The following is a 22,168-nucleotide window of genomic DNA, read 5'->3' as shown; positions in this document are numbered from 1 at the left end:
GGAGACGATGATGGAGCGCCTAAGGAAATTATCATGGCAGAGGACCGGGCGAGCCCGCCGGCGAGGGAAAAACACCGGCGCAGAAGCGCCAAACTACAAAGAGCGTTTACAAGCATTCCGAAGAGATGAATCTTCCCACAACGCGGGTAGCGGTTAGTAAGGGAAAAAGTGAATGGGCTTGATCCCTGCCTCAATATGGTGGTGAGTTTGCTTGTGTGTAGTCCATAAAATAACAATGGTTCAAACCTTTGCTATAAAAAGTTATACTGTGCTATTATACACTCGGGAATACAAATGGACATGGGACCTAAAGCGGACACTTCAGGGGGCCCTCCTACTTACCGAGAGGGAGGCTATCCCCCAAACCCACCTACCTCCACCTGGTGGAGGGTCTTCAGTAAGACTCATCGCGTGGAAGTTTTTTTTTCTGTTTATTTCTTCATTTTCAGTTCAATGTTTACAATATGTATGTTTGCAGTTGTTCTTTACTGCACAGGGGTAGTTTTTCACTCAAATAGGACATGATTATTGACGAGCCTTAATGCAGAACGTAAATATAGCCACATATAATGTTCATGGTTTAAATAACCCAGTCAAAAGAGGGAAAATTTTAGCACAGCTCAAAAAAGATAAGGTTCAAGTAGCCTATCTGCAAGAGACTCACCTAAATACCACAGAGCATGCCAAACTTAACAGAATGGGTTTTAAATATGTTTTTGCATCATCAGATAGGTCAGGACACAAAAAAGGTGTTGCTATATTGATAGCAAGGGGCGTGAATTATGAACATATGTCAGAACTCACAGACACAGAAGGCAGGTATTTGATGATTACAGGTAAATTAGAAGGCACTGTAGTTACTTTACTCAATGTTTATGCTCCTCCAGGCAGTGGATGGCTGTTTTACAGGAAAATGTTTGATTTGATGACAACTAAAGCGCAAGGGGTGGTCATTTGTGGAGGGGACTTCAACACACATCTCCAGCCATCGCTAGACGTCTCAAATGGCAAGTCTGAGACAAAACCTATTAGTAGAAAAATGGTTGACTTAATGAAGGAACTGGGTATTATAGATATATGGAGAGAACTACACCCTACTACCCGAGACTATACATACTATTCAGCACCACATTCAGTGTATACCAGGATAGATTATTTCTTTATTTTCAGTAGGGATTTACATAAAATTGAGAGGTGTAACATAGGTCCAATTACTCTTTCAGATCACAGTCCTGTGTTTATCCACATGTCATTTAACAGGGAAAAAAGATCTACACTATGGAGACTGAACTCAAATATACTGAACAATCCAGATATTAAGAGGTGTTTACTAACGGAAATTGACATATTTATGGACTTAAATGATAATGGGGAGGTCACACCTGGTATCCTCTGGGATTCACTTAAGGCTGTTATGAGGGGTAAAATCATCGCCATATCCTCCTTTTTAAAGAAAAGTAGACTACAAAAGCGTCAAGAGTTGGAGACTAAACTAAAGCACCTGCAAAGGGTCCACAGTACCACCTCAGATGAGGCCGAAAAACAAAAAATCAAAGAGGTTAAGAGAGAGATAGAGGAAATGAGCACACAAGAAATACAAAATAAGCTTCTTTTTCTAAAGCAACGGTACTATGAGGTTGGTGGGAAGGCAATGAAATTATTGGCTTATAAATTGAAAAAGCAGCAAGCAGACAACACAATTTCTAAGATTCGAAATCCTGATTCTGGGGCAATTGAACATAGACAAGGGAAAATCCAGCAGTGTTTTGAAAAGTTTTACCAGACATTATACTCTCAGCAACATATAGACAATTCTTCACATATTGATACATTTCTGGCTGCACTTGACCTCCCCACTATCTCTGCAGAAGAAAATCAACAACTAGCTGCAGCAATCACAACAGATGAGATTAATGCCGCCATCTCAAGGTTAAAAGCAAACAAGTCACCAGGCCCAGATGGTTTTACTGGGGAATGGTACAAATCTTTAAAAGAAAAGTTAGCTCCTATATTGTTGGACACTTTCAACTGGGTCTTGAGGGAAAACAAAATTCCACCATCTTGGAAAGAGGCAACAATTTCAGTAATCCCCAAGGAAGGGAAAGACTTGTTGGAGTGCGGCAGTTTCCGCCCTATTAGTGTATTAAATATAGACTACAAATTATTTACATCTATACTGACACATAGAATTGATAAAATTCTACCAATGTTAATCCACACAGACCAGACTGGTTTTATAAGACAAAGGCAAACTCAGGATAGCGTGAGAAGAACACTTCATATCATTAATCATATTATACAAAAAGATACAGAAGCAATGTTGGTAAGTTTGGACGCAGAGAAGGCGTACGACTCAGTCCGATTGTCCTTCCTGTACAAAGTTTTATCAAAATTTGGATTTCATAAATCAATCATCAAGACATTCCAAGCCCTATATGACAAACCTACTGCCAGGATTAAGGTAAATGGAGCCCTTTCAGAATCATTTACCCTGGAACGGGGAACAAGGCAGGGATGTCCAGCCTCCCCTATGCTTTTCGCACTATTCATAGAACCCCTGAGTCAGTGGATAAGACAGAATGGTGACATCAAAGGGATAACTATACACAACGAGGAACACAAACTTGCCCTTTTCGCAGATGATGTTTTAGTATACATAACAAAGCCTAACCTGACATTCCCTAAACTTATGACTGGATTGGAAAATTATGGTGCCCTTTCTGGTTATAAACTAAATGTCCAGAAGACCCAAGTGCTAACATTCAATTTTTGTCCCTCCAGCTCCCTGGTAGGAAAATACAATCTAAAATGGGAGACAGACCATATTAGATATCTTGGAGTAAATCTCCCAAAAGATATCACAAAACTAACCTGCTTAAATTATGGGCCACTAAATAACAACATTAAATCTGACATACAGAGGTGGGGCTCTATTCCCTTCCTTGGTCTCTACTCAAGGGTGGAATCTATAAGAATGAATGTGCTACCAAGACTTTTGTACCTCTTCCAGAGTCTGCCAGTGGACATACCAATAAAACAGTTCATAGAATGGGACAAAATGATATCTAGATTTCTGTGGCAAGGCAAAAGGCCCAGGATTAGGTTCAAAACTCTCCAACTACATAAAGACCATGGCGGTCTTGGCCTCCCATGTTTGCGGGAATATTATTTTGCAGCCCAATTAAGACCTCTTCTGTGCTGGAGCAACCCATCATATTCCGCAAGATGGAAAGATATAGAGAGCAATTTCAGCAAGATTCCTTTAGCAGCAGTAATGGCAGACACAAAATTAATAAACAATATGATTGGGAAAAACAACCCATGGATTAACACTACATTGAAAATATGGCAGAAAGTAATAAAACTTTGCGATTTAGAACAAAGCATAAAAATACTACGTTGGTGCGCCTATGACACAGATTTCTCCCCTAACACTTTGGATTCTAGTTTTAAGACCTGGTCTAAAGTAGGGCTGACTACTTACCACTCCTTTGTAAGCAAAGGCGCACTCAAAAGCTTTGAGCTTTTGCAGCAGGAGAATAGATTACAGCCTCAAGATTTCTATAGATACATTCAACTAAGGCGATATTTTCAGGAGAATATCGCCAGAGCGTTAGAGGGGCAAAAGACGGGCATCTTAGATGTGCTCCTTGTGACAATTAGCTCAGGAACTTGCAAGAAGGGTGTATCTAAACTATATCAAGCATTACGCCAAGCTAGCCCAGACAACACCCTTTACATTAAACACAGATGGGAAAAAGAAAGTGGCATTATAATATCTGATGAAGAATGGGGAAATCTGTGGAGATTGCAATGGGGAACAACATGCTCAAACACATGGCGCGAATACAGTTGGAAAAATGTATCTAGATTTTTCATAACACCACTACAGCAACGTACACAACTGCCAAGTACTGCCTGCTGGAGGGCTTGTGGGGCAAAGGAGGCCAACCATTTTCACATCTTCTGGGATTGCCCTGTAGTATCACCTTACTGGCAGGATGTCCATTACCACCTGAACAAGGTCTTTGATGTAGACATTCCTTATAGTTTTGAGACTTTATACTTGGGAAATATTACAATGGATGTCTGGGATTACTGGGATAAAAAGCTGTTACTTATTCTGCTGGTAGCAAGCAAAAAAACAATATCCAGGAGATGGTTAAAGCCAAACCCTCCTACAATAGGAGAGTGGTTAGATGTAATTCATGATGTATATACAATGGAAAAGTTGACCTACTCCCTAAAAACAAAGTTAGGAGACTTCTCCAGGATCTGGCAAAGATTGACTGGATATGTTAAACAAGCGAATTTAAGATCAGATTTTGCTTGAGGCACCTTTTTCTAATATATACTATGTACATGTCCTTTATTTCATTTTGTCATTTCTTTTTCTTAAGCAATACAGTGAAACTCCCCTCAATGTTCAAATCTTGTTCTGTTTTCTCATTGTAATTGGGAAAAAAAAAAGTTTTGTCGGAAAAAGTGGCTTAGACATACAGTGTTGAGAAGACTGGTGGGATATTCTCTGGGGATTCTTCTGCCGTAAACAATCCTATATATACCTTTTTTTTTGTTTCTTTTTGTAACCAGTTGTGGATTTGGCAAGGAAAGTGACTCTATAAACAATGAGGGGAGAAAAGCCTGAATGATATCCTGTGATGTATGTATCTGTTAAGCCTTAATAAAGAAAAAATAACAACAAAAAAAGAAACTTAACTAACTATCCCGCCATCCATTCTGCCGATGTTAACACATTTTGCATCAAATGTTCCAATCTGGAGTTGAGAGTAGCAGCAGCAGTAGCAGTAGCAGTAGTAGTAGTGATAGCACTGTAGCGAATGGCGAGACCGGCGAGATGAGGGGGATGAGGGCTGTAAATCTGGGCTGCTGTAAAAATCTGGCCTGCGCACACGGTAATTGAACTATCCGCCAGAATGTATTCATAGCTTTATCACATCTGTCAGTTGATTTTCTCTCCGGCCATCGCCGAGAGCCAGCCGCCGGCCCTGTGATGAGAATACAGATTTGCTCGGTCCAGAGAGCAGCGGAAAGGGGGTGACAGGACCGGAGCCGGCCCGGATCTGAGCCCGACTCAGAGAGACACACTACAGAGCCAGAGGCAGTAAGAAGAGTGAGCAGGTTGGGCTATCTGGAACAGTCTCACAGGTGGTGAGAGAGAGTGTGTGCTGCGGAACAGAGAGGAGCAGGGCAGGGTAGAGGAGAACAGAGCAGAGCAGAGCAGAGCGGAGCAGCCAGTCCCCAAAGCCATTAACATGGACGTTTACAGGAGGATTGGCATTGTGTAGATATGTGTATGTGCGTGTGAGTGAGACAGTTAAAGAGAGAGAGAGCAAGAGAGACACACAGAGAATGAGAGAGAGAAAGGAAGAGAGACAGACAGAGAGAGGCAGACAAAGTCAGAGATTGGGTATGACTATGTAAGAGTGGGGTGTGCGTGCGAGGGTGTGTCTGTGAAACCAAGAGCAGAAAAGAAAGGAACTGATCCCGATTATGCATGCATGTGTCAAAGTGTGCCTTTGCAGATACGATGTACTAGTATGTGCACACTGTGCACATAGCATATACTCATACACCCAATGACCCATACACCCAATGACCCACAGTGATCGAGCGCAGAATATACATGTCAAGGAAAACGCAGACACAGGTAGATTAAATAAAGCATGTCTAGGCCTGCAATGACTGCAAATTAGCTCTTGAACAACACATTTTCCTGATTTCTTTTCTTGCTTTCCTGCATATGATGAATTCAGATGCAACACCTTTCTGATGAGCATCATTTTTGGCTGGCCCCACTTCGAGCACGCAACTGGTGAAATCCTGGTGAAAAACAGGTTTTATTCACTTACGCACGCTTACGCGAGTGGGAGAATACAGCTCTATGTTAAATGCAATGCAATTTCCCATTGGCAACCTACTCAGTTGCTAACTGGTTAGCAATGATGCTTTCGAGAAACGAGCGTGTATGCCTGGGGTCTGACCTTATACGTGGAGGGGTTGGCGAGGTTGCGCTAGAGGTCTCGGTAGGGAACAGCACAGGGCCTAGCTGATGTTGGTTGGCCAGCTCCACAGCACGGTGCTGCAGCTTCAGAGGATAGCGGCTGACGGTGAACTCCACATCAAACTTCATGTTAGGAAGGAAGTCTTGCAACAGCCTGTTGAAAAATAACACAATAGGAATATGAAATGCACAAACACACGCACGCACGCACGCACGCACGCACGCACACTTGTGATCATATGCAAACATGCATCTCTGAAACGCAGTATAAGATTAAATTTCAGTTTTCAGCCTTAGTTTAGTTAGAGTAAAATTGATAGGTATTGTGTGTATAAGTCATGGCGTTCTGCCAGAGATATAACAACAGTATCTCTGGTTGTGCTGATAGAAAAAAAGGCAACATGTAGCATAGAAAAATGACTGAAACTATGTAGCATAGAAAAGTGAAATGGTAGGTAGTACTAGGTGAGTGGGGCACTGAAATACTGAACATTAACTTCTATGCCCCTTTCAATTACAGTAAAAAATAGCTTCCAGTTCATTATTCCATGTGTGTACCATCAAAGTTCAGATTCATTTTCCTGAACGAACAGTACCCTAGACATCAGGCCCGCTGACAGCTTTGGCCAGGCCCAGGACCAAGTCACCTGAAAGGGGACCCTCACACAATGCATACAATGTAGTTCTGGGTCCCCACTCTCCGTGGGCCAGGGACAACTGACCCTTTTGTATCCCCCTGTCGGCTTCCCAGCTAACCATTGACCTCGACAAACACAGCTATTTAGTGAGTCACACAAAACTCATGCTTTAAAGGCAAAGCATATCAAAGTAGACTTACTAATGAGGGGCATTCGTTAGGTTTCCTCATCAAATGTCACAGGCAACATTAAATATGATGACTAATAGCTGCATATAATGAAAGAAATAATTATGACACATTTATCAGTAATGCTAATTTGAGTCAGTGAATCATCAGTGACAAGATTCCTCCCAGAGACTAAATCCGTATTAGACTGATCCCAAATCAGCCTGGTCTTGACAACCTCTTCAAATTAGCTGGCACAACCCACACTGCTCCCTCAATTAGCCCAGAGGGCGTACGCCTATGAATGCTAACGCTAACATAGTCACAAAATCATGATCAGCCATATTTCACAGCTATTATGAGGGCAGTCTAAGCCAGGGGAATAAATCTAATGAAATCTTGCAATGTCACCAATAATAACCCACCCTACACTCAACGTTTCACATTAGTGATGGGCACGGGACCTTGTGGTAATGGAAAATGTGTGTGTGTGTGTGTGTGTGTGTGTGTGTGTGTGTGTGTGTGTGTGTGTGTGTGTGTGTGTGTGTGTGTGTGTGTATAGGGAGGAAGTGAGGGATGAGGATTTGCAGTTCTGGTTTTCATATTCCCAGCACTGCTTAATTGCTTTAATATCTGGTGGCAAAGAGCTCTTAATAGTGATTAATGCAGCTCCACTGATGTTGGTTAAACTCTTTAACACCACCTCTCTTGCTTTTAACCCATAACCCATTAAGGAAGCCTCCAGATAAACCGGCACTGTACCATCACTCTTGGAAAAGAAGCAAAGCAAAATGATAAGTCTAAGATATGGTGTGAATGTGATGTTGTGCTATGTCCGTTGTCTGTGTCTGTGTCTGTGTCTGTGTCTGTGTCTGTGTCTGTGTCTGTGTCTGTGTCTGTGTCTGTGTCTGTGTCTGTGTCTGTGTCTGTGTGAGCGAAAGAAAGAAAGAAAGAAAGAAAGAAAGAAAGAAAGAAAGAAAGAAAGAAAGAAAGAAAGAAAGAAAGAAAGAAAGAAAGAAAGAAAGAAAGAAAGAGAGAAAGAAAGAAAGAGAGAAAGAAAGAAAGAAAGAAAGAAAGAAAGAAAGAAAGAAAGAAAGAAAGAAAGAAAGAAAGAAAGAAAGAGAGGATTGTGTGCCTGTCCTACACACTTCCTGGAAAAGCCCAGCTTGACTCTGTCTAGCTCCACTCGGTGTACGTAGCCGATGTAGACTGTGAGCGGCTGTGATGGGTCTCCTGTCTTGGAGGCCTTCAGGTAGTCTCCTCGCAGCACTGACGGCCTGTTCTCCGCCACCCCTGGCACCTGAGGGACACAGACACAGCAGCACTGACACTAGTTGTATACTACATAGGATGATGGTTTCCCACTGCCAACCCCAGCACCTGAGGGACACAGACACAGCAGCACTGACACTAGTTGTATACTACATAGGATAATGGTTTCCCACTGCCAACCCCAGCACCTGAGGGACACAGACACTGCACTTGACACTGACAACTGTCAATTGTATACGTACATCAGTGGTTCCTCAAGTCTTTCTGCTGACCCCACCTCTTTAAGACCTAAGAATCTTTTTACGACCATAACCTCAAATAACTTTAGCAATCACACAAGTGAATAGCGTTACTAACAATTTTATGAAATTGTTCTATAATGTTATTTTGGTTCAATGTCACAAATACAGTAAAGACTCAAGTGACTGAAGCTTGAGATATGGATTGGTCATGAACTTCTAAATAAAAATACATCTGAGTGTCTCACTGGTTGAATGGTTCCCTATACTCAGAGAGCAGTGAGTCACAGTGGAATATGAGTTGGCATCGGTACAATGGAACAAGTACAATGTAGCCCTTTCTTTTTTTGACACATGGTTCACTTAAGCTTAACATTATGTTTGGCATTTGTATTGTCGTGTCTCCCCACAATGCATTTATTCTACTGCCAGAGCAATGAATGACAGCACTTTTCTTTCTGCTTCATTGTACTTTAGTCAGTTTCATTAGGATTTGTTTCATTCTGACAAGTCTGTGATATAACAATGGATATTATCATTCCCAATGAATTCTGGCTGGCTCATGAACGCCACATCCTGAGTAACTTCCTATTTATTGTCTAATAATGATTTCATAAAAATGAATATGGTCATTTTTGCTGAAACCTTAATATATTTCCAAGATGTTATTGGTTGATGTTGCATTTTTTAAACCTTGCTGCCATTTTAACTATTATCATTACTACATCAATTGTCACATAATTAAAAAAATCATTAGCCACTGAGACCCGAGCACTTTGAATAAACATTTCAGAAAAGTGAAGAGCCGACAGGAACTGAGGCATTACAGAGTGCCTTAGGTAATGCATTATCACTTGGTCATTGCAATTCTGGTAAGAGCAACAGGGGCTGTGTCTTGAAAAAGTGAAAGCGAAAGCCCACCTGGGAAACTCCAACTCCCATCGTCATAGTGACACAGCACTCTGCAGCATACAAGTGCATACTGCACACAACGAAATTACATTTATGCCTCGCCCATACAGGGGGCAGCCCCCAATGGCACCCCAAGGGAGCAGTGCGGTGGGACGTACCATGCTCAGAGTACTGGGACGTACCATGCTCAGAGTACCTTAGTCAAGGAGGTACAGGCGCCTCCGTTCCCGTACCACCAGGGTGGCAAGCAGCTCAATGCACCAAGCGATCAAGTTACTGAACACTCAACCCACTCTCCCTCCACTGTCAGCCTCTAGCCAGCAAGGCCACTGACACACACACACACACATACTGCTGCTGTTGTACTTGATAGACCTTTTTAATATTTATTTTTCTTCAAAATGCTACTATAACTATGTCAGAACGCTATAAAGGACTCTTTAGGAAAAGCAAAAAAGCACAACAATTACCTCGTAATGTATGTTCTCTACAAGTCTTCTGTTGTCCAGTCTTGCACTTTAAATGTCTGTATGAGCACTGTCTATGTCCATACTGTCTTAAGTCCATGTATAAGTACTGTCTATGTCTATACTGTCTATGTCCTTACCTAGATTAGTCTATGTCTGTATGGGAAAGCAAGAAATGTCATTTCAAATTCTTTGTATGACCAGTGCATGTAAAGAAATTGACAATAAAACCTACTTGACTTGACTAGATGGGGGGGGGGGGAGCACTGGTTAATTACTCCCCCCACCCCCCTGGCGGGTTGGGAGTCAAACCAGCAACCTTTGGGCTACAAAGGTTGCTGCTTACCCATGCCCATGACTTCCCCGTCTTAACACATGTATGAGTAAACAATAAGAGATGTAATGTGGCTGTACTGTTAGGATGAGGAGCTTCTTGTTGCTCCTGTCTCGGGTCATGATCTGGCCGCTCAGGTCGTACTTCTTGACGTCAAACTCCATCTGGATCTCCTCCAGGTACAGCAGCAGATGGAAACGACTGGTGTACGTCTTCATGCGCAGGGCAGAGTCCAGCACACCTCTGGCAATGCACACAAATTATTTGAATTATTAATAAATACAGTACATTCATACATATTAAAACAAGCATGAATACTGGAGCTTACTGCCAATCACACAAAAGTATTAGATGATTTTTTTTTTTTTAGTGCTTACTGCACTCCTCACCCATGGAGTGCTACCAGAGTCTCTCTTGTCCATATTGCTTGTCCCAGTACTAAAGGACAAAGCAGGGAAACTGAATAGTATAGACAACTATAGACCAATAGCACTGTCTAGTATTCCTTCCAAGGTTTTAGAACGGGTACTCATTACAAGGCTTGATACTTTTTTAATAACGTCAGATAACCAGTTTGGTTTTAAAAAGAAACACAGCACCGATATGTGTATATTTGCTTTAAAGGAAATGGTTGCCAAATATGTAAACCAGAACTCCACTGTTTTTATGTGCTTCCTCGATGCTTCTAAGGCGTTCGACCGCATAAATCATACAAAATTATTTATTAAATTGCTACAGAGAGGGGTACCTAAGGTCATCATTAGGATCCAGGGGCCTCATTTATCATCAGTTCGTAGAATGTCTTCTAAATTGTGTCTTACCAGTGAAATTTAGAATGTTCGCAAGTACAGAAAAATCGGGATTTATCAAACGTGCGTTGGCTGCTCCTACGCACAAGTCTGCATGATAAATCCCACACCTTCCAAATCACTGTGCACGCGCGCATTCGGGGTAATTTGCATCCCGAAACGCCTCCAAGTAACCATATATGGTATTAAAATATATTCAAATGCCATGTTAATTCGAAGGCGCCACCCTGTTTGGACACACATGAACACACGCGGACACACGCGCCAGTCGAAGCGCTGGCGGGAAGTTCGGAGATAGAAACATTTCCACGACAGGAGGAGGACAGTGTTTCAAAATAAGTATAAGAAGGAGACACACATGGACGAAAACACTGTAAAATAGCACAATGTCATATTCCATTGTCATTCAAAGCAAACTGTACCTTGCACGGTCAACATTATTTGCAATTTCGCGTTTTTTCCACTCGCACGGATGGTCTGAGGTGTGCGTAGATTTAGGCACATTTCTACGTTCAAGTACATGTTCATAAATCCCACACTTTGCTCAGGAATGATCGCACGCACGCTTTACGCACAGATCTGTGCCTAAGAACGCTTGATAAATGAGGCCCCTGGTGTTCTGGTACAGCCACCAAACAATGCGTGTCAAATGGGGGTGTGGAACATCATCCCCATTTCATGTATCTAATGGTGTCCGCCAAGGTGGGCTTTTATCTCCGGCACTGTTTAATGTTTACATGAATGATTTATCTGTCCAGCTGAGCATGTGTTCCACAGGCTGTCTAATTGGCAGCTCTGTGTTTAACCATCTCATGTATGCAGACGACCTGGCCATTGTGAGTCCTTGTAGTGCTGGCTTACAACAACTCCATAAGGTATGGACTGAATATGGCCTCTTGTATGATATTAAATTCAATCCAAAGAAGAGTAATGTCATGATAGTGAGGAGTAAAGAGGATAAGAAGATGACATTCCCTGTTTTTTATCTGGGTGATAGTTCACTTATGGTGTGCAAGGAAGTTAAGTATCTTGGTCATATAATATCTGATGATCTCTGTGATGATCGTGATATATACCGGCAACGGCGTAAACTGTATGCTCAGGCTAATATGCTTCTTCGCAAATTTAGCATGTGTTCTTTTAATGTCAAGTGCTCCCTGTTTAGAGCCTTCTGCACACCCATGTACACTGCCCATTTATGGTGCAAATACAAGCATAGCAGCTATCAGAAGCTAAAAGTTGCATATAATGACACAATGAGACTGCTGATGAGGATACCCAGATGGTCCAGTGCCAGCTGTCTGTTTGTCCACTCCAATATCCCTGGGTGTGATGCAGTCCTGAGAAATGTAATGTTCAAATTCATGGGACGACTGGATTGCTCCCAAAATAGCATAGTTGAATCTCTGGTAAACCCGGCCAAGAGTTCTGTAAGGTTCTCTTCTGAGCTCAGGCGACATTGGAGAAAGTGTCTTTATGTTTGATGGCTGTAGGCCTATCTTGTGTTTTTCATTTATTTTATCCTTGACTGTCTCTTATTTAACCTATGTAATCTGTATTTGTATGATATGGACCATTGTGTCCGTCACAAATAAAGAATGAATAGATGCACAACTGTCTTCATATCGCACAGGAGGTTGACGTTCTTTGAAGACTGATCTTCAAGCAGGCAAATCTACTTTAGGCATGGCTCAACCAATTTTGCTTGTTTCCATTTACATAGGCATGAATGATTGAAGGTACCACCCACCCCCAACAACAAGAACCTTCTAGCAGGTGAATGCATCACTGCTGCATATGAGTAGACACAATGTATCTTTGCACAAACTACACAGGACTTGACCACACAGAGCTGAGGACAAAACATGTTTCACACAAGCGGTGCAAACGGACTGCACATTGGCTACAGTGGGGGCTCTCTAATGAATGGCCCGCAGGGTGAACTCATACAGCTCATATAAATGGCTCCTCTGTGCCCCATGTTTCATCTGCTCCCATGATTCAATGGTACAATCAATTAAACTCCCAGTAAATACGCTCCAACTGTCCTCGCTGATTTTATTTGCGACATAAAAAGTAATGACTCCGACCTTGAGTGCAGGCACCTGAGGACCCGAGGGCGGCGTTAAATAAGTGAAACGTACGACTGCGTTGCGACATATAGCCTAGCCTGGCCTGCCCTGCAGTGCACTATTAGCAATTAATAATAAACGCGACTCCTGTGTCCCTGGGCCAAGGCCTTTAAAACCGGGGTCTCCATGGTTAACTTACCATAATGCTTTACTGTGCTCTAGGCTGGGACAGCTTTTGCTGGGCCCTGGGACAAAAGTAATTTGAAAGCCCCCCCCCACCCAATATATTCTATATAATGATGACCCGATCATGGGGCCCCTCTATTCCTGGGCCCTGGACAGCTGACCCTCCGTCGGTTTCCCTGCACTTGTTCATAGTGATGCTGTTGACGACCAACTTGCCAGACCGCCAGGCAGCCTCCCTCCCTTGCCCCTCGCAGTCATGAACAGTTTCATATAATATCTGTTCTTCTCTTGGGGAACCTGAGGCTGCAAGGGGGTCTTGCTCCTCTTATTAACTCCATTGACATCTCATAGAGAAAAGAAAAGGCTTGAGGAGTGGTGGGAGAGTCGGTAATGCAGTCTGTCCTACTGTAGGACTCCTATTCCCAAGTATTATGGGGTCATAAATTATAGCAATTCAGTCCCGGTGAAGGAAGGTCTAAGGTATGAGATTTTTTTTCTAAATGTAAATTAATCACAATGTTGCCGAGTCATATCACCTCAATTTAAAGTCTGAACAGGTCATCCATTATACTGTGAGGGTCAATTTGGGACGTGCTCAACCCCAGAGCACTAGTGTCACACCGACACATTATACTGTGGTAGCATAGACCGTGTCTGGCAAGCCCATTCAGACATGTTCCTAAAAAGCAAGAATAACTACTCATTGAATGTCAATATAATCCAACAGCAATTTCAATTCACTATATGGCTGTTATTTCACCCGGAAAAAGGGCTATGTGACAGCAATGGTCATTTCAGAGTATACTGTACACTCAATCTCTAATGGGAACAAAAGGGCTGGACTTGGGGGTAGGGGGTGGAAAGACAGGCAGACAGACAGACAGACAAAGGGTGGAAGACTCACATAAAGTGAATCTGTGTGTAGCATACTATAAATCATATACAATACCACACCTTAATATGTTGGATTTGAAAAGGTTTCTGCCTTGATGACAATAGTAACTTTTAGTGCCTGGCAATGGCATGTACTGTGCGTCTACATGAATATTCCATCTACTCCAGCCATGGCAATAAACTGAAGTCTTGTGTTTCTTCTGTTTCAGACATGTAGAAAGTTTACATTTTTAAAAATGTTTATCCTTTACCTGACATGTTGACGATGTAACTTCCGTCTTCAGTCACATGGATGTTGATGTGGCATGCTTTTAAAATGTCAGAGGTTACACCGTCGTCACGTAAGGGATAAAACTTTCACATGTCTGAAACAAAAGAAAACCTAAGGGTGCATTCCAATATGCAGACTTCCGTCCTCCACTTGTGCTTGTGGCCTCACATTTTGCTGACACCCTGCCTCCGTGTAGAAAACAATTAAGTTTCCCCACTGTCAGCCAAACGATTTTTGGGGGACTGTTCTTCATTCACCACCCCGATTGCAAAGGAGCAAATGACATTAGAAGAATTGCATTTGCAAGATATCAAATTAATTTTCTATCGTGGATGACATCATCATGAGGTCACAAGCAGGCAAGTGAGCATGGGAGGATGGAAGTCTGCATATTGGAATCCACTCTAAGACTTGATGTATTATGTTCATTATGTCTTCTTATTAACTCATATCAGTTACTACTACACAAGTGTGTTTCCAAATGAGGCTCTGAGCATTGTGCAGTGCACCCACCTGACCACTGGGAGTTGCTGTCTGGCACCAGGAGACAAATACTGTGAGTCCTCCAGCCTCTTCTGGGCTAACTCCTTCAGATAGGCAGGGTATTTGTAATCCTTCAGCTTTAGCACATTCTTCAGCGGGTGGCTGAAAGACCTGTAAAACAGGGTGATGATGGCGATGAGGGAGGGAAATTGTGGAATCAAGTCAGGCGTGACGGGAAATTCGTCTCTTTCCTCCCATGAATACTTAAAACCAAATTGAAGCAGCACAAGCCATTATGCTCCTCAAACTGTCTAAATGAATATTGCAAATGTGCTGAAAAAAATAATCCCATTACCGTGACTGCTTCAAATCCAGAAAGATCCCCTTCACAATCAATCATGGAACATTTCGCCTGAAACCCAACTTCATATTATGGTCTATGATTTACTGGTTTAAGATGCAATACAGCAGAATTGGGTGTGGAGAGAATTTTTTTTAGCTTTCGTCTCTTAGTTTCCTTTATGGCAACAGAGTGCAGATATTCAAACATTTTCTACTACAATTCCACATTATATAATTATTTTAATTTTATTTGAATCAGGGGAAGTCCCCATATAGTAAAACATTTCTGGGTGTACGCTTTTCTACAATACTAGATCAGGAGGAACTCATTTTGTGTATCTGCTCGGGTGCCGTCACAAGACCAGACCAATAACACATCAAGATGCATACAGCGGTGAAGGATGAAACAATGGACAAGGGCAGACAGCCAGAATGGACACCACGTGCACTTAAGAAACCCACTCCATTGACTGTGGGGGAGGGAAGTGGTTTAATAAGGGTGTCCTCCATGTGACTCAAGAGCTTGTTGGGTCCACACAATAACCACTCTAGTGCTGCTAATAAAACTGCAGTGCTTACCATCCTTGTTGCTTGTTGCCAATATTATTCATTTGTATCTTCGGGTGCTTCTCCCTGACTGAGAGTATTTTTTTTTGAGACACTTGAAAATCTGGGGAGCAAACTTTTCACCTACCTGCACTTCATTTGCTCGAGTCTGCCTTTTTAGAGACAATATGCAGTGTTGAACTAAAAATGACCCCATACCAACACAGTGATATTTCAGAAGACTTGGTCCAGTGACTTTGCTCCTAGCTTAAAAAGGTACACTGTGCAGGAAATGGTCAAAAAAGGTACTGCAACTATGCTGCTCATTGAAACTGGACTGCCTATTGCCAAATTTGATCTTTACATGAAAGTTTACTAAGTAATAAACAAATATTTTCTAGTAAGATCCAAGTACAGTCGTTTTTGCAGCTAAAATTGGCTATTTTTGGAAATTCAAAATGGCGGACCATGGAGAAGATCCCCCTTTTCATGTATGAAAAGTGCATTTTTTCCAGTCATAATGAATACTTAGTATTTGATGGTGGTGGTAAGTATTCATGAAAAAGGTAACATTAGTGAATGGCCAGCATGAATTCTGGAAATAAATAACTAAAAATCTCACACAGTGTTCCTTTAAGGTCACAGGAGTGTTTCCAATATACTGTGACATCATTTCCATTTTCAAGCAGCAGAGTATGGTTATCCCCTAGTCTGGCTATAGTGTCTACAAAACTCTGGTCTGGCTAAGCTGTCTTCTAAACAAAGATCGCAGAGGACAGGCTAAACAACTTGTGGACAGGTTAAACAACCTGCATTCAGAGATGTTTATTAAAAATGTGGGTATGTTAGAGGTGAATGAACACTTTTTAATGCAAGACGGGGGTCCTAGCTTATAAATGTGTTTCATTTCATGTTTTTATGGTGCGTGTTATGAGATATTTAGGTTTTTATAGGCTGAGGGCACCTTTTCCCAAAAAGGGTTTTTTGAAAGAGCCTCAGGCTAAAATGGGTTAAATGCCTCTGTAAGCTACAATCGATCAGACCACTCTGTCCTCTGATGTAGCTACCAACAGGGCCAATAACGGAACTAGCGACGCTTCTCCATACGTACGCCGCATTAGGCAGTTGGAAAAGCTCAAATTTAGGTGGCTCCAAAACAGAGGCTGCCAATTTGAATTTCACCAGGCTAGACTGACTCATTCTCAGATTGTTTACAGCATCACAGGAAGGAAGGATGAGCTGGCTGAGTCAAGCGATCTCCATATCTGTAGTTTTGTATGTTGATGATGTCTTATCTGTTGATCTGGAGAAGCTAATACATGCATTCAATTCTAGTAAGGTTGATTACTGTAACAGTCTTTTTACAGGCCTCCCCAAAAATACCATCAAACAGCTTCAACTTATACAAAATGCAGCAGCAAGGGTTCTTACAAAAACAAGGCAATTCGACCACATTACTCCAATTTTGAGATTGCTGCATTGGCTCCCAGTAAGCTACAGAATTGATTTTAAGGCAATGCTTCTTGTGTTTAAATCATTAAAGGAAATGGGACCGACCTATCTACTGGATATGTTTCAGCTGTATGCACCAACCAGGTCACTAAGGTCAACGGAGAAGAATTTGCTGGTGATTCCAAGAGTCAAAACAAAGCTTCTATGCTGCAAAGCTTTGGACCCAGCTTCCAGATGACATAAAAATAAAAGTAAGAATGATATACAAGTTAAGCAAGGGGAAAGCATCGGAGAACAGCTTTGTCTTGAGTCTAGATTTAAAGCTATCTAGTGGGTGCATTTTTTTATTTTATTTTTAACCATACGTTTTATCTTAATGTTTAAAATGTTCAATGAATCTAATTTCTTTCTTTCTTTCTTTCTTTCTTTCTTTCTTGTTTCCTTTCTTGCATTTGTTTTTTTGGGAAGCACATTGAGTTGCATCTGTGTATGAGATGCGCTATACAAATAAACTTGCCTTGCCTTGCCTTGCCTTGCCTTGCCTTGTTGTATGTTCAGTGTAGACATCAGGAAGAGTAGCAGTAATATGAGCATCAGCCAATAGGGATCCTAAATATTCACCTCTCTGGAGGTTCTCCCTCCTCGATGACAGTGTTGAGAGCCCGGAGTTTGGCGCCCTTCTTGGGGCTGTAGGGGGCAACGGGCCCCAGCTCCACAGCCAGTGGGGTCTTGGCCACCGCCTCCATCTCGCGCACGATGCAGAAGGGCTTGGAGGAGGGCTGCTCGGCGCAGAATTCAAAGTACATGGAGGCGGGGAAGTGGCCATAGAGGTGCAGCTGGTAGTGGACCTCCACCACATAGCTGTCACCTGCCCAGGGGAGGGGGACACATTGGAAGGAGGGGGGTAAACTGGATTACTGATTTCTCATATCACTGTGGTTAAAAACATTATGCAATAGTAGTCAGGTCAAGTTGCCTGCCAAGACATGAAAGGGAAGGAGAGGGGGAAGAAGTGGGACAAGGTGTGAGCAGAGGGGGGAACAATAGAACTAGACTCATGATTACTCACATTGCTTTTGTGAAAATATTACAGTATTCAAGGGCTAGGTTTTTCACTACTTAAAGCAAACTACACTTCTCCTGCACTGCAGTTGACATACATAACTGGAACCGCAGGTGAGGGGGGTGTTCATAGATCTGCCTTCAAGTCCGCCCTTCCAGGACACTAGAGGGCGTGGCGGTTTTTACCACCAACAATTCAAGGATTACGTCAATTCCAGGCCAATCAGGACCTCGTACTGTCCGCTAGCGTACTGGCCGACAACGGACCTTTCAACCTGGGAGAACCATCCGCAAGGTGTCCGTTCAGCTCTGCAAAGGGGGCGTGGTGGCTGGTTTCTGTACGGTGGTGGTCTGATTAGGACAAGTGTAAACCTAGCTTTAGACTAATATAGTACATTAGTTCCCAAACTCCAACTTCCATTGTCATTGTGACACAGCACACAACAAAACTGCATTTATTCCTCAACCGTGCAAGGGGACAGCCCTCAATGTTGCCCCAAGGGAGCAGTGGTACCATACGGGACAGTACCATGCTCAGGGTACCTCAATCATGGAGGAAGATAGAGGAGATCACTGGTTAATTACTTCCCCCATGAAACTTGCGGGTCGGGAGTCGAACCGGAAACCTTCACAGATATCCATGGGTGTGTGTGTGTGTGTGTGTGTGTGTGTGTGTGTGTGTGTGTGTGTGTGTGTGTGTGTGTGTGACATGTCTGCAAGTTGCGTTTACACTCACGTCTGCTGAAGTTGTGCGAGTGCTACAGTACACCTCACCTGGACGGAGGAGGAGCGGGGAGATGCGCGTGACTCTCTTCTGGTCCACCAGGGTGAAGCAGCGGATGCGATGGAGGGCTGTGTAGTAGTTGAAGTAAATGGAGTTCAGCGCTGCGTTGCGGATATGGAACCGGACGATGACAACTGTCTTGAGCTGCTCGATGACGAGGTGAACCTTCCCATTGGTCGCCACAGGGTCGGAGGTGATCTCGATGCCTCCTTTGTCTGCGATCAATTTAGCCCTGTGAAATCAGAATTGACAGTCTTAGCCACTGTTCACAAGCATGTCGATTCTATACGAACTATATTTTATACATTGTATTTTTAATCTACACATATTTTCACAAAAATTTTTGGCAGCTGGGCCTCTCACTTACATGCAGTGTTCCTGAACTGTACCAATTTTTGAATTTTGTGAATTTCGCTGAAGTGTATAGGCAATTAACAAAATGGATAAAAAATATCAGATATGTGCAAATGTTTCTTTGGTATTTGCATTGAGGGGTGATTCCATGGACTTCCAACAATGTGTTTACAATGTGCCTTGCCACTGGTGAATTTGCATGCAAGCGCTGCCATTGCCCTTTGACTGCAGGAGAGAGATTGGCCATTTATCGATTCCCTGCGATTATCAAATACAGTAAGCACAAACAAGAAACTCACCTGTTTGCCTTCAGTTTGCCGACTATTTCTGTGGCGAGCTTCTTTTTGGGCGTCAGGACGGGGTTGACCACAGGGGGCGAGGCAGCCGTTTGGCTGCGGTCTGGGGTGGAGGGCACTGCACTGGTCCCCTGCTCAGAAGCTGAAGCCGTCCCCCCTGGCTTAGCAGCAGGCCTCCTCCATTGGTCACAATAGTAGACTCGCACCTTATGAACACACAGCAGGGAGATTATACAAATGACTTAAATTGACTTTACTTTTTCACATTCTTTATCTTTACTATTTTTATTTTTATTTTCCCCTCCCTGACTATTCCTGTATTATTTGTGTCTTGAAATGTCCATGTGGGCATTCGTTTATTTATGTATTGATGTAAGCTACTGGATATCTGAATTTCCCCCTGGGGATTAATACATTTACTCTACTCTACTCTTCTACTCTACAAGCAGGGAGACAGAAACTCAACCTACAGTATCCTGAATTAACTGACCTCGGGAAAACTGAAACTATCTAAAAGCGAATCGGGATAAGGGATGAAAATTGAGAGTAGTTAACAAAGTCAACACACAAATTGACACAGCCTGGGAAGCCAGACTATGACTATGAAACGTGTAGTCTGGGAGCAGTATGTAGGCAGCACTGAAGCCTGCGAATGGAAACAATGGCCATTGACCAGGTTCTCAATATGGGACTGCATGAAACACAGTGGGTGCTTCTAATGAGTCAAGTCATTCTTCTTTGCTTGCTTTCTCCCATACTTCCAGCATTTCCTCATCCCTAAACCCTGCTGTATTGAAGGAACCAAAGCTAAAAAAAGATATAAGAACCAAGACTAATTGCACACGAGGATAACATCCTCTTGGTTGCCCAAGAGCCACTTTAAAATGCCCTATGTTGTGCGTGATAGGAGTTCTCCGAAAACCTTCCAAGAGAACACGTCATCCTTACCGGCAGAAGGGGGAAAACAGTGTTGATATTTATTTTTTTAAAGCTACATTTGTGTTTCTCTCCACTCTGAATATATTCTCTTTCCACGTCTTGGCACACTGCAAATAAACATCCCTGATGGCATCAAATATGGCCAAAGATGCAAAATAACATAAGCACCCTATCCTGTTCGCTTGTGCATCATCCATCACTACACCACTGACATTAATTTCAAGCCTGTTCAGTTCACTTTCTAATTCATTAAGCAGGGTATACGTTTACAGAGCTGGGCAACAGACTTTACAAAATGTTTTTTTTGTTTTTGTTTTTTTTTTTACTTCTTTTTGTTTGCCCATTTTCACTCAACTAAAAGTAGGCAAGACTTAAGTGTCTTTTGTCACAAAACTAGACAAAGTTAGCTTAACCGGTATCAAAGCCATGGTCAAAGTGCACACAAGGAAGTGGGTATATCTGAACATTTTGGTGTAATTCTACAAATCGCAGAGGGACCTTAATTAGTTGAACCTGGGATATTTGAATTGATCACAATGAAATATAGAGACAAAAGGTCACATGTGACAGGTAAGGTAATAGAGTAGAGTAGCCTACCAGCATTATGACACAAAATGATACAAAGTACCCTATGTGTTTCAACACAGACAGAAACTGAAGCACCTTACTCCAACTGCAGCCTTCTTGCTTACATTTATAGGCTACCCTACATTGACTCCATCCTTTACAGGTCTTGAATGCCTCAACCCTGCTAATTGCCCCAAATGGACTGCAAGGTGGCAGCGTTGATTGGGCCAGGGGAATATCTTACCTGTGGTTTTACATTTAAAAATATTTTGTCTTGTTTTATGGAGGCTTTGTTGAATTTCTGTAAGGCGTAGACCACACTGGAGAAATTAGGGTCGTTGGCTCCATTCCTACAAATAAGGCACAAACTAAGTTAGAAAGTGGCATCAATTGCTTTGAAGACAGCAAATGCACGAGACTAGAATCTAGTTTATGTTTCCTGAACATAGCTCAGCACCACTCATGGTCAGTTTACATCAGAAGATTCTTTCAGTTGACAACCGTACAATGACAAGTTGTTCAACATAACCTTGCTTGCCAAGCTAACAACATGACAGAACGATTCAAACACCTTTTGAATTCCAAATTGTATATATCCTTAAGCTCCTTTCTATCGGTTTTCGACTTCCTCTCTCCCAAGAATTCTACAAAGTCCAGTCCGGTCTCTAGAACGGATCTTAGGGCAGGCATCACGATCCACCACTGCTCTCTATTTACGATGTACACATGTACAAAATTACTTTGACGATATGATTAAACCCCTAGAACTACACGAACACTTCGCCAGCTTCCATGCAAACTGTGGCAGATCTTGTAGTTCCGCTCAGCCATTCAGACCCAGGCCTGTGCAGTCTGGCACTTCAGGAAAAGTATAATCTGTGTATCAAAACGAAAAGCAGCACAAATACCGTCGCCGAGAACCTACATAGAACGTATCAAAAAGGTTTAAAAGACTAAAATTCAACGGAAGTGTAACTGCAGAGTTATTTAACAATCAGAATTATATATTTGTCTTGTAGTTTCCCCACAGTGATGACTTTTACACTTGACGTTTAAT

General features: G+C 42.4%; 1 protein-coding gene across 1 annotated transcript in view; it reads right to left on the bottom strand.

The window, feature by feature from the left end:
• Nucleotides 1–21,942, bottom strand: part of mov10a (Mov10 RNA helicase a) — a 46,637-nt gene extending 24,695 nt beyond the window's left edge. The window contains exons 1-9 of the mRNA XM_063215699.1: nucleotides 21,683–21,942; nucleotides 21,356–21,461; nucleotides 19,609–19,811; nucleotides 18,946–19,187; nucleotides 17,731–17,977; nucleotides 14,800–14,940; nucleotides 10,135–10,297; nucleotides 7,979–8,130; nucleotides 6,006–6,179 (exon numbers count right to left, since the gene is read on the bottom strand). Of these exons, the coding sequence (XP_063071769.1) occupies nucleotides 6,006–6,179; nucleotides 7,979–8,130; nucleotides 10,135–10,297; nucleotides 14,800–14,940; nucleotides 17,731–17,977; nucleotides 18,946–19,187; nucleotides 19,609–19,811; nucleotides 21,356–21,461; nucleotides 21,683–21,801 (1,547 nt within the window). The 5' untranslated portion in view covers nucleotides 21,802–21,942. The remainder of the gene's footprint in view (nucleotides 1–6,005; nucleotides 6,180–7,978; nucleotides 8,131–10,134; nucleotides 10,298–14,799; nucleotides 14,941–17,730; nucleotides 17,978–18,945; nucleotides 19,188–19,608; nucleotides 19,812–21,355; nucleotides 21,462–21,682) is intronic.
• Nucleotides 21,943–22,168: the final 226 nt, after the last annotated feature.

This window comes from Engraulis encrasicolus, chromosome 14, assembly GCF_034702125.1.
Source record: "Engraulis encrasicolus isolate BLACKSEA-1 chromosome 14, IST_EnEncr_1.0, whole genome shotgun sequence".
Lineage (NCBI taxonomy): Eukaryota > Metazoa > Chordata > Actinopteri > Clupeiformes > Engraulidae > Engraulis > Engraulis encrasicolus.
The sequence above is the reverse complement of the archived record's forward strand: the minus strand, read 5'-3'. Positions and strand labels throughout refer to the sequence as shown.